The sequence below is a fragment of the Chinchilla lanigera genome, unplaced genomic scaffold, assembly GCF_000276665.1.
Source record: "Chinchilla lanigera isolate Chin_1 unplaced genomic scaffold, ChiLan1.0 scaffold00003, whole genome shotgun sequence".
Lineage (NCBI taxonomy): Eukaryota > Metazoa > Chordata > Mammalia > Rodentia > Chinchillidae > Chinchilla > Chinchilla lanigera.
The window spans coordinates 31,256,627-31,269,833 of record NW_004955404.1 but is presented as its reverse complement, the minus strand read 5'-3'; the positions used below and the strand labels follow the sequence as shown (position 1 = coordinate 31,269,833).

Sequence of the window (13,207 nt, the reverse complement as noted above, 5' to 3'; positions counted from 1 at the left end):
GGGAAGCTGCTTTGTATCCTACAATGCTCAGGATAGCCTCTGTATGACAAAGAATTGTGAAGTTCAAAATGTTAATATTATTGAGGCTTAAAAGCCCTCATTTAAAATTACTGTATATTATCTCTGTTAACCTTTAGCGTAAGTAAAATTGTGCAAAGTTTAGTTTTTTCTATCTTGGGATTATTTAAATAAGCATTAAAGAGAGGCTTACTTTAAAAAAGAAAATGTGGGACATAAGTGACGTATAAAACTAGAGGGCTAAGAATCTCTTGGGGAGGATACTAAATTTTGATGCAAGTCTCAGAGATAGGAGAACAGTGAAGTAGCATAGAAACTTCTGAATGTGGTGCATGAATAGTTTGTGATATGTTATTTTGACTATACAGAGTTGGTGTTACAGACATATAGCATATTTAAAATATTTAAATTATACCTAAGGAATTTGTGTAATGATATAATAACTTACAAATAACAATTTACCCCATCTTATGCTTTACAGAGAATGTTCATGCACATTGGGAAGGAAATGTATATTTTCATGGTAGGCATTTAAAATATGTGTTTAATTTTTGCAAACCTAATGATAGATATTATCTTTACAGTATTTCTTAAGATAGGAAAGTGTACCTTCAGGAAACTAAAAGGCTTTCCCATTTAATCTTGCAGGTACTTACTTTATTCGTTCATTTGTTTGTTTATTTGTAGTGTTGGAGATGGAACCCAATGCCTCACACAAGTGAGGCAAGTGTTTTACCACTGAACCACACTTCCAGTCCCTATAATCTTATTTATTTGCAGTTCATGAGTGCTCTTCTTACAGAAACCAAATTTAAAATGGATTAGCAGTTGTAAACTATGGGAGATCAATACTTTGCTGTTGCTCTCTGTCTGAGAATTATGATGATAGGAATTAATTTACATAGCAGTCTTTTAAAAAAATGCCTTGGCAGTTTTCCTCTGTGTAATCCTAGAATGAACTGCGTGTATGAGATTGTGAAATGCGTGTTTGAATTTGCCATTCTCTATGGCCATATTGGGAATTTCTGCCATTATCTTTGGAAATGGATTTAGGAAGGAAATTATTGTTGACATAGGTAAATTTTGAACCAACAATTTGAAACAAAATATTGACAGATACATTTCAGGATAAAGAGAATCATTTTTTAGGGTTAAGAAAGAAGGAAATTATTTTGAAAATATATACATTTCTGTAGAAAATGTTGATGATTATCCTAAGACTGGGTCTTGGGGAAGTTTATGAATCACATTATATCTTCATAGTTTTTTGGCCTTGGGAAAGTTTCTTAAACTTTTGGAGTCTTAATTTCCTAATCTCTAAATCGTTAACTAGGGTGTTGTGTGGATTAAAGGAGATAATGTGGAACAGTTGACATAATGATTGATATAAAATGCTTAGTAAAGGCATTTGCTATGATTATGTTAATTATATACTTAAGATAGTTAAAAAGAACACAACTGGAAAGCATTTCACTGATAGTAGTATCCTGACTGTTCTGCCAAAAAATTTAAAAAGTGAATTTTTAAAAATACAAGTAAAATAGCCCTCTTTTCAGAGGACTTCTCAGGCTTTTAATTTGCTATTCAAGAGGACAATATAGTGTGTAGAATTTTTCAATTTTTTTTTTTTTTCCCCCTGAAGTCCTCTTAAAATTTTGCCACTTTTTTTCTCTTCTGTGATACATAGTTTGAGAAACGTTTGAATGAAAAATATATGGTCTGGCACAGGATTGTGTTCCAATGTCTAGAACATTTATATTTATAATTGAATTTCATTTTGATTTGCTGAGTGTGAGTTCAAGTCTGGAAGCACACCTGAGAGATTCTAGTTCAATAGTCTCTTAAATTGTATCTTCAGGGATGTTGGTGGTTTTGAGATAGATGTGTATTCTTTTAGGTACTGGGGATTGACCCCAGGGCCTTTGAACTGAGCTACATCCCCAGCCCTTTTTAAATTCTTATTTTATGATACGGTTTTACTAAATCTCCAGACTGGGCTTGAATGTTCGATCTCCCTGCCTCAGGCTTCCAGACTGCTGGGATTATAGGTGTGGGCCACCATGTGCAGCTTAATAAAATTTTTGTTAATAAGTATTTGTCATTATGAACTGCTGCTCTTCAGAGAAGGAAAGAGTAATTATATGTGGGGTGTATATGTCAAATACCATGAGAGGTGAGAAAATAATCCACAGCCTTCATCTTCCTCCACCTTTTAAGAGCATTATTGTGTGGATTTGCACCCGCCTCCTTTGCTTCACTGTGGTAGGCCACCCATCTCCCTGGGTGGACCTTATGAGCTGTTTTGCTAACTGCTCCTGTTTCTTAACCCTTATGGCTTGGGTTTCCCAGGGCTCAATTCTTCAACCTCTTCTCTGTGTATACTGTACTTATTTATTTTAATAAAGGTGATCTCATTCAGTCATATGACTTTACATTTCATTTATGTGCAAGACAACTCCCCAAATTATTCCTCCAGTCAAGATTTCTACTTTCAGCATTGCATTTGAATATCTAAGTTACCATTTACCTAATCATCATTCACTTTTATTAAGGTTCTCAAGCTTCCTATGTAAAAGGAAAACCCAATATCTCCATTGCTGTGGCTACCAAACATTGTTACTTATAGGGGGAAAGTAAAGGTTAAGTTTCTTTGGTTGAAATCGCTTCTACTCTCTCCCTCAACATATTTTGTATAACTGAACTCCATTTAATAAACAGGTCATACAAAATGGATCATAATTCTGTTTATAGTTTACCAGCTAATGCGATATATGTACAATTCTCAAATGTGAAGTAGATTTATATAATAGCAAGTATATTATGTAAAGTAGAAAATAATTATAAAAGTTTCAGATTGCGAGAGTTTGGGATAAAGCCTACCTCCTAGCTCCTGGAGTGGCATTCTTCAGTTTTATTATTTAAGTAGGATTGTGTACCAGGATCTTTTAATACATATGCCTATCCCCTTCCCTTTAAGTGAAACTCTGCTATTTTTATAGTGTGTGGGTGGAGTGTGAAATTTAATAATGAGTTATTTCTAACAAGAGTGTACTTATTCATGACATGATTGGAATAAGAATTATGTTGCTAGGGCAAAACTGTTGAATTTCCAAGAGTTTCTTCTCACATAGGTAAGTATAGAAATTAGGTTTATATATTTGTGCTCACTAATTATCTCCAGGGGTGGTGTTATGTTCTCCAGTGTCATTTTTATGGTTTCCACTTCAGTCAGATAGAGCTGCATTTTGTAGAAATGGCACATAAAAGCCAGTGAGTCACACATTTCCAGCATCACTGGAAGGTTGTCAAATGGAATGCAGTTTCATTTTTAGGATAAAGTGGGAGGGAAGAAAGCACAGTTTCAGCCTTTTACTTTCTTCCTTTTGATGCAGCTTACTTTTTTGAAAGAAAGGAAGAGTGAATGAAGTTTTCTAAGAACTCACCTACAACTTTTGTACATACATCTATTTGACACAGTGAAAGACAGATGGTAGTATTTGTTCTATTTTAAACTATTTTAGAACTTCCATTCTAATAGGAAATGAAGCCATTCCTGATAGATTCCTATGATAGATTCCTAATTTGATTCTTGTATTTCCAATAGAAATAGCCCCTTTCTTTTGAGGCAGTAGTGTTAGAAGTTTTCTTGTGGTGTTTCTTAAAATTTAACCTAGTGTGTTAAGAGTTGCTCAGAAGGTCAAGGCTTTCCTTCCATTTGGAGACAGATTGCCTTGTTGCATATATTAGAAAGATGCTGCTCACTCTGTTTTGAATGTGTCCTGAAATTTCATGTGTTAGAAACCTCATCCCCAATGCAACTGTTGAGATCAGGACCTTTAAGAGGTAACTAGGGCTTTGCTCTCAGGAGTGGATTTGTGCTGTTATTGCAGAAGTACGTAAGTTATCACAGGAATAGGCCCTTGATAAGAGGTTGAGTTTGGCCTACTTCCCTTTTCCCTCCCACCAGCCTCCTTGACCTTGGACTTCCCTCTGAAAGTGTAAGGAAGGCCTATCTCTGTCTTCTGAATTACCTAGTCTGTGGTATTCTCTTGTAGCAACACACAACAGGCTGTGCCACCACTGTTCTGCCATCAGGACATCTGCTTTGAGTTTTCTCTCCTGTCTCTCCCTCCTGTACACATGTCTGTCTGTGCCCTTACCATATGTGTATATGGCAGATTTAAACCAGATGCTGTGCACATATTCTTCTTGTGACTGCTTATAAAGTCATGATTCAGGACATCATTTTTTGATTTTTTTTTTAAAGTGCTAGCAGGTGGTCAACAGAATAAGCAACAACTGGAGGACAGAGATTACTTACTGGCTTGGATGAGGACCAAGTATTTACTGAGCTGAGCTTCTCTAATATCAACTAGTTTCCCAAAGGCAACACCCAGGTCAGCTGGTGCAACTGAGGACTGGGCAGGGCAGGGCAGGGCAGGGCAGGGCAGGGCAGGGCAGGGCAGGGGCAGGATCTTGAGGAAGATTCCATGCCTAACTGGGAAGTAGTCTCAGGAAGTGGAGGCCTGAGGACATAATCATTCAATAAACTACTGTTGTTCTGAGGAAGGCAGAAGCATAGCAGGGAACTTATTTTGGTAGCAAGGAGGAGACTAAACTGTTTAGGTAACTCTGCTTGAGTCCCTTGTAGACTTTCTAGATATTTGTTCAGCTGGGATCACACAGACTGGAGGCTTGGAGGAATGACTGGACTTCTTACCTTTTCCATTATAGATATTCCTACTGTATCAGATAAATTCCAACACGAGTTTTTAGTCCCGTTTCTCCAAGCAGTGGTTGAGCCAGGGTATTGTATTTGATCTTAGCTGAGTTTGACTTGGGCAGAATGGGGCTGGGCCTTGAGGATAAGAGATACTTTTAGAATATGTTTAGAACATATTCAGTTCTTGAGGATTATGAGGTTGGGGCAGAACATAGGAAGATTGGGCCTTTCATTGTTGCAAATGAGAAAGTTGGTTTTTAAGAAAAAGGGCTATGGAGACATGGAGAACAACAGGAAAACTGGAGCTCTGTGTCAAATCCTGTGATGCTTAACTTTTTGGGGGGCAGATTTCCTTTAACCCTGGGTCTGCTGAGTTAGCAAGGGGTGGCTTTAGGTGATGGCTAGCTCTTCAGTGCTTGGCTGTGCTGGGCCGGTGATGGACTCTGACATACAACCGCATGTTGGGACTGCTCCGGCTCTCTGCAGCCTCTCACAGGAGCCCACAGGAAGGCTTGGGTAGGTCACCTGTGTATGGGCTCAAAGTTAGCACTCAGCAGGGAGGTTTGGGAACATTTTTGGTGTCACTGTAGACCACAGCTGGCTGGCACACAGTGGTAAATCATAGTCTCATTCATTCGCACTTTGTTCTTAAACTGTGTAGTCAGGTATGAGGGAGATAGGCTTTTGGCTGTGTAGACACATTTTTTTCTTTCACATGTTGAGCTTCTGGCTTTGGCATTGATAGACCAAGGATGGGCGGGCAGGCAGGGAGGGCTGGCTTGTGCCCACATGGATGTTTAGATAGTGGCAGTAATACCACTGTGGTTTGCCTTGCCCTTTGTTTGATCTTATTCTAGAAATAATTTATTATCCTTGTTTCAAGCCTTCTACAGCAAGAGGGCAAGGAAAGAGTAGCATGAAAGAGTGTTGTAAATTGTTTCACAGAAGTATGTCTTCTGGGGGAAACTATATGTAAGGAAGAGTTGACTGTCTTCTGGCAGTTCCTCTTCCCCCCAGTGGTTTGGTTTAGGCTGATCATTGGAGATAGTTTTGAAATGTCTCATTTACTTATTCAGCCTGGGTTAAACACTTTTTCTCTCTCTCTTTGGAGCCCAGTGAGGCTGGAACTGTTGTTCTCTTTTGCAGGTAAAGCTTTAGAGACAGAGTTGAGTAATGTGATCAGGTTCTCACAGCTAGGAAAAGTGGAGCCAAAATCCAGGCAGGAGGGCTGACCCCAGAGCCCTTGCAGCTGAGCTGCCTCATCATGGGAAGACTAGAAAAGCATCTTTTAAGAACAGTCAGAGAGAGCATCGACATGGACTTTTTATTTCCTTGGTCCTTTGGTTAGAAATTCTTGAGTGATTCATATGTGTCTCTTAAAATCTCAAAGATTTAAACTCAGTGTAAAAAAGGATCAGACCTAGAGCTGCCTGGTTCCAGGGAATATCAAGTGGCTGTTAGGATGAGGTGAACACAGCTAAAGAGTGGACCGATGGACACAAAGTCCAGAGGTCTGTGATGGAAACATGTCTTCTGGCCCTTTGTGAGGCAGCAAAGGAATTAAAACTGTTTCATTAACAGCGAGGAAGATTATATCTGTGCTGTTCTTGCTATCTCATGAATATTAAATATAGTATTTAAAAGTTAATGCATGATCTAAGCATAGAATGAGCACTATCAATATATTCAAGATAGTAATTTTTAAAATATAACTGAACTATTTTTCTCTGAGCAGTAAATTTTTGTTTTGATGTAGGTATAGATTCTTTGGTCTTTTTCATCAGTGACTAATACTTAAACTTTGTACTCTCTGTTTTCAAACTGGCCTTTGCTTTGTTTGTCTTTTTTTGTAACATGTATGAATATCAATACAATTTGAGTTAAGATTGTTTAGTAAGCTAATCCAACTTAATTCCTGTTTTTGACATTATATAAATATTTATTAAGAGTCTGATGCTCTGGGGCTAGGGTGATGCATGGATATAATCCCAGCTACTTTGGAGGCTGAGATGGAGGATTGGAAGTTTGAGGCAATCCCAGGAAATTTAGTGAGACCCTGTATCAAAACCAAAAAAAAAAAGGAGGCAAGGCAGGACACATAACTCAGTGATACAGTGCTTGCCTAGCACTAACATTGAAAACAAAAATCTCCTGAGCTATTATCATTTCAGCTTTTTCTCACATTTCTGTAAATTGAATAAATGTATTCAACCAATGTCTGAGGGCATCTGTGTGCCATAACTGTGCATTTTTAAGTGCATATTTTTATGTGCTTTCCAAGGGGGCATATCCTGTTTTAAAGGCCTTGGGATATAGCCATGAACAAAACCACACAAACCTTTTGGGATTCTGGTCCAGCAGAGAAATATAAAAAATAAAAATACACATAGTAGGTTATTTTAAAAAACAAGATAAAGATAGGGCGTGTCAGGCAGGAAAGCTGCAGTATAAATATTGGTGTCCAGCATGACTTTGTGGACAGAATGAAACTAAAAGTGCCCTGACCTCACATAGTCTTCTGTGATGACTGTGATGTTAGGGAGTCTACCAAGTACATGAGTACATTTCCTCCTAATATTTGAAATGGGTGGCATCATTCCCAGTTTATTCGGAAGGAAACTGAAGCTTTGAGAGTCAAGTAAATGGCCCAAGTAAATAATGTGTGGGAGCCAGATCTGCCCCCAGACCTCCTACTCCTTCAGCATGGTATTATACCACATCAACTCTACCAGCACATTTGCTATGGGGGACAGTTTTCAACTGAGATACTGTTGCCTCACTCCTTGACTGAGTCAAGCAGAGTCTAGTCCTGGTGAGCTCACCTCCACTCTCACACTTGTTCTAGTTAAAAGGTCTTAGGGTAATACCCTGTGGCCCTCCTAGGGAAAGGAGTGGCCTGGTTCCTGACGTCATGGAGTGGAATGTTTGTGGTGTGTCATAGTAAACTCTCTTTACTCCAGCAAATCATCAACTACTTGAATTCCTGGCATTACATTTCAGTGATAGGACACTAACTTGGCAGGTCTATATATGACTGTGTTTTGGAGCATGTTGTAAATGCTCATATTTAGAAGGGAATGTAAAGTGATGAAGGACAGGAAAGCCAGGATCACTGCTGTTGTGAGAGTCTGTCACAGAATGGGCTGTACTTTGCATTTCCGGTTATTGTTCTATCATAATAAAAAATCTAAAGTAGATGAGTGTGTTGGGTTGAAAACCTTTATGGAGGGCTGTGGAAAGGTCAGGAGTTCAAGAGAGCTCTCTTTCTTCTGTTCTGAGTGTGCTTTTCACAAAGGTGGGATAACTATTGGGCTAGTACATCCTGTACTGAGTACTGATGGTTCTTCTGTGCTTTGGATAAGTTAACACTTCAGGGGTGTGTGTGTATGGGTCATTAATCTAACAAGGGACTATGTGTTTACAACTATAATTTTTCATTGACCATTTCTGGTGACTTCCCCACTTAACTTCCAAAGTGAAATGTTATTAATTTCCACAAGATGATTCTATTTTTACTCAAAGGTTAAGTTAAGGTTTGAGCACTTGGGCTGTGAAATTTGTTCTATTCACTTTTTTGAAGTATAATATGCATACAAAAAATATACATACTGTAAAAGTAAGGCTGAAAGATTTATTTAGAAACTAAACATGCTTCGGTGTAGTCAGCTTCCAGATTAAAATACAAATTATCAGCATCCTAGAGGGCCTAGCCTCTGCCCGGACTTCTGTCAGTTTCTCCACCCTGGGTAACCACTGTCCTGACTTCTAATAGTATATCTTTGTTTTGTCTGTGTTAGTCACCTTTTCCACTGTTAGGGTGAAATACCGAACATCCATAACTTAAAAGGGGAGAAGTTTATTTTGGCTCGCAATTTCAGTCCATGGTCAATTGGCTCCAAGGCAGAAACATCAGGGCAAAACGGCATGGTGGAGCAAAGATGCTCACTTCTTGGTGGTTGGGACAAGATACGCCCTTCAAAAGTGCATGCCTAGAAGCCACCTTCAACAAAGCCATGCCTCCCAGCAGCACATTTAGCTATGAACATCAGAGGATTAATCCACCATTGAGGACAGCACCTCATGATCCAGTCACTGCTCTAGGAGTCTCTCAATCCACTCAAATTGACAGTTAAGATGAACTGGCACAGCCTATTTTTTTGCGCTTTGTGTAAGGCCATTCAGATCCCTGGGCTGTCTTGTGTCTGGCTTCTTTTTCTCTTTTCTTTCTTTTTATTTATAAAGAACAATTTTATTTTAGCTCATAGTTTTGGAGGCTCTAGTTTAGAGTGTATAATGATTACATTCACTGTGGAGAACTGGTACATACGTATCATGCATCTCAATTGTTTTTTTCCCCCCTTCCCCTCCACCACCCTTTTTTGCCACCATATTTTATTTATTTATTTTTATGCCACCAAGTCTTTATAAAGTTAATTATCATACATACAGATTAACAGCCTAACAGGCCAAAAAACATAAAACAGCTGTCCTAAACTGAGGTATATTTTTCAATATATTGTCCATGCTGGATTTCACTAACTTATTCTCTCTCTTTTTTCCTATTGGTCTTTTTTTTGTACTTTATTTATATATTGAGTTTCTCATATAAGAGAAACTATATGATATTTAAACTTACGTGTTACTTCACTTAACATTATGGCTTTAAGGTGCATTTATTTTCCTATAAATGACTCGTTTATCCTGTACAGCAGAGTAATACTCCATTGTATATGAATACCACATTGTCTTTATCCATTCATCTATTGATGGACATGTAGGCTGTTTCCAATTTAGCTGTTGTGAATTTTGCTGCTATAAACATGGGTTTGCATATGTCACTGTGGTATGATATCTTTTAACTCTTTTGGAAGGATACCTCGAAGGGGAATAGCTGGGTCAAATGGCATTTCTAGTTTTAGTTTTCTGATGAATCTCCATACTGATTTCCATAATGCTGTACAAGTTTACACTCCCACAAACAATAAAGAAGGATTCTTTTTTTCCCCACAGCCTCTCTAGCATTTGTTATTGGCTGACTTCTTCACAGTAGCCATTCTTTCTGGAGTGAGATGGAATCTCAGTGTTGTTTTATTTTTCATTTCTTGAATGGCCAGCCGTGTTGAACATTTCTTTATGTATTTATTTGTTATGGCTTCTTTTCTTCCCATTGTTTGTGAGATAGAACTATGTGATTAGATGTAGCTACAGGTATTGATTCTCATTTTTATATAATATTTCATTATATAGATAGTCTGTAATTCTTGTCCCTCTTAGACATGTGACTATCTTCCAGCTTTAGCTATTATGTATAATACTGTTATATACCTTCTTGTATATGAATTTCAGTAAATATCAACACTGTTGTTGAGAGCATATACCTGGTAATGGACTAGGTCATAGAATATTGATACAGTTAGTTTCAATAGATAGTACCAAGTAGGTAAGAGTATAAATAGCTGCCCCAATTTGTATTTCCACCAGTAGTATGAAAGTTTGTGAATTTTGTTAAGATGCTGTTCTTTTTTTTAGGGGGTTGGGAGGTGCATGTTATTTAGAAATGGATTTTGGGTTCATTTTTTTTTCTGTGAAAAGGAATAGTCATAGTTACCTTGTGGATTTTTTCAAAGTTTTGTTACATAGTGGCCTGTAGGCCGGGTGTGGTGGCACATGCTTATAATCCTAGCACTAGAGAGGCTGAGGCCCAAGGATTGTCCCAAGTTCCAAGCCATCCTGGGCTGCGTAGTTCAAGGACAGTCTGAACTACACAGTGAGACCCTTCTCAAAAGAAAAAGTCAAAATATTGGCCTCTGGACATTCATACCCCCTCTGCATTAGCTGTCTGTATATATGAAAGTGAATTATCTCTGTGATATGTTTTATGCATATGTCTTCTACATACATATGGATAACACATGTGTCTGCGTATTTTATCCTAAAAGTAAATCACGTACAGTTAGGCTGAAAATGTAGTATTTTCTGTTTTAGAAGCCCTCTAGCTCAAGTTTCCATGGTCTCTGAATTCACAATGAGCATGTGTGTGTCTAATGATGGAAACATGTTCTTTTAGGATGACATATGTCTTTATTCCATAACTTGTCTTTTCCACATTGGGGTGACATCTGCCTCCATTAATCTTTACTGTAAAAATCATGCCCTTTAATATGTGGGCAAAACACCCAGTGTTCTTGTAGTAGAGTGAATTTCTCTCGGCTGAGTCTCACAGTTACTTTTTAAACTGTAGTTTTCAGCATCTGCAGATTCATGGTCTCTGAGCAGTCTGCTCTGGGGAACTTGGGTGGCAAACCTTGTAGACAGTGGAGGAGAATCTCCCTTGTGCACAACCACTTATTTTTTTTCGTTTTAAGATTTTTTTCTTGTTTTCCTTCTCCTCCCATTGTCCAGGTTTAAGCATTGTTTAAAATGAGACTATCAAACTCACAACAACATATTTTAAAAATCAAATTATAATGGATAAAAGGAGGAAAACAACAGTACTTTTCATGGGATATGGACCATTATATTTAACCAGATCAGTGAATATGGACTAATTCTTCTGATGAGAAATATGCAGCTTAAGATTTCTGAATTTCCAAGTGATGTTAATATTCATAGAACTTTAGAATAAGAATGATTTTAAAGTTATAATTCATAATTTAAGGTTCGTGGACATTAATTAATATTTTCTTTTTCTTTACAGGCAAGAAGAGACTGATAGGAGAGTGAAAAATGTAAGATATATTTACTTTAATTGATCATTATAGTTTTTAATTTCATATTTTGTTAGAAAGTTGTAGATCTAAAAGTATGCTCTGTGTTCTTTTTTTCTAATTAAATTTCACCTAGAAAACAACCAGTCACAAACTCTCAATATACTTAAGTATGTGTGTTAAAATATATGGTTAGAACATACATTCTGTGACATCATGGTATAAGAGGGTTGGTTAGATTTAGGAAGCTGGTTGTTATGTTACTAATGTGGTAAGGGCAAACTCATTTTAGAAATTTTAGGGGAGCAAGTAGAAACCCTCAAATCAGACTTCAAGGAAAAACACTGAATATTTACTGAGTCTCCGTAATTTTTCTTTATAAACTCGTATACTGTCTGTAATATTCTACATATATAGAAGAGTGTCTAAAAGAGGCAGCTTTATTTTTTGAAACGCTTAATGTTCTTATTAAGAGTGCTGAGGTTTATTTATTTCGGTATTTGTTCTCTAATTTTATTAAAAATATTAATGGGTTTAAAGTTTTACTTGTGTTTTTTGTCTTACAAATTTTTGCTTTATGTGTGCTAGTAGAGTACATAAATACTTTTTGCTCAGAGAACTTGTTTGCTGAGACAAGAAAATGTCGTAAGAATAATTAAGATTTTTAATGGTGCTCCTTGTTGCCATAAATTTAAAAGTTTGTATTTCTGCCGTAGAGTAACGTGATCCATCATTGATCTGCAGCACTCACCTGCCTTTGTACTTGTGGTTGGTCACTAAATAGACTGATCTTGTTGTTCATGAATTTTTCTTTTTAAGGTTTTGATAACATTGTACTGGCTGGGAAGAAAAGCACAGAGTAACCCTTACTATAATGGTCCCTATCTTAATTTGAAAGCATTTGAGAATCTTTTAGGACAAGCTCTGACTAAGGTAAGAAAACTGTATCTGTCTGAGATAGCTCCTGTAACTAATACTGTGGCGTTCAGCTCCTCCTCCTCCCTCACACGGTGGTTTTGACTGTCTTTGCTCTGCTCTCGACTGGGCTGAGTAGACAGGATTGTTACTTGTTTGCTGCTTCATGTGCTACTACCAAGAAGTGAATCTATTCCAGAGCACTTTTTAAGATCTAGAGATTTATCTCTTAATTTTAGATAATTTGATATTATGCACATCTGCTTCTTATATGCTGCACAACTTAACTGCTTTTGTGCTCATTATGAGCTTAACAGCAGCAGAAAGGCATTTTCAGGACTATTAAAATTTATGTATATCACTCAATTTGTTTATATTAATATGTTCTTATCCTAAGTAATTATCTCTAATGATCACATGCCAAAATAACCATACTGCTTTTGTTTCCTGAAGAGTAGTGAATGCTGAGTGAAGCTTGATAAGGTTTTTAAGTTAGAATCCTTGGTTTTATACCACATTTTTATTCTTTCATATCTTAGACTAAGTGTGGCAGCTTTTGAAGGCTTATGGACTATTTAAGAAGAGCTGAGTGCTAAGACTGACCATAGTTCTGCCAAATGTTTATTAATAAAACCAAAGTGGGAAAAATAATTTCTCTAAGTAGTATCCAGGGGAACTTCTAAGTCTTAGAAAAAAATATGTAATCAAAATAGTAAAGTACCATCTAATTAATAGTATTTGTTTTATTTTTTTTTATGATTAAATGATACTATATCTATGAGGCATTTAGCATTTTTAGTCTCTGGCACATTTTAAAGATACAGTGAATGTCAGTTGTGATTGG

General features: G+C 37.1%; 1 protein-coding gene across 13 annotated transcripts in view; it reads left to right on the top strand.

Moving 5' to 3' along the window:
* Window positions 1-13,207, top strand: part of Lmo7 (LIM domain 7) — a gene marked incomplete at its 5' end in the record, with an annotated part of 191,416 nt that overhangs the window by 118,738 nt on the left and 59,471 nt on the right. For all 13 annotated transcript variants that reach the window (XM_013516569.1, XM_013516572.1, XM_013516566.1 and 10 more), the window contains 2 exon segments: window positions 11,439-11,469; window positions 12,268-12,381. In XM_013516569.1, coding sequence (XP_013372023.1) covers window positions 11,439-11,469; window positions 12,268-12,381 — 145 coding nt within the window.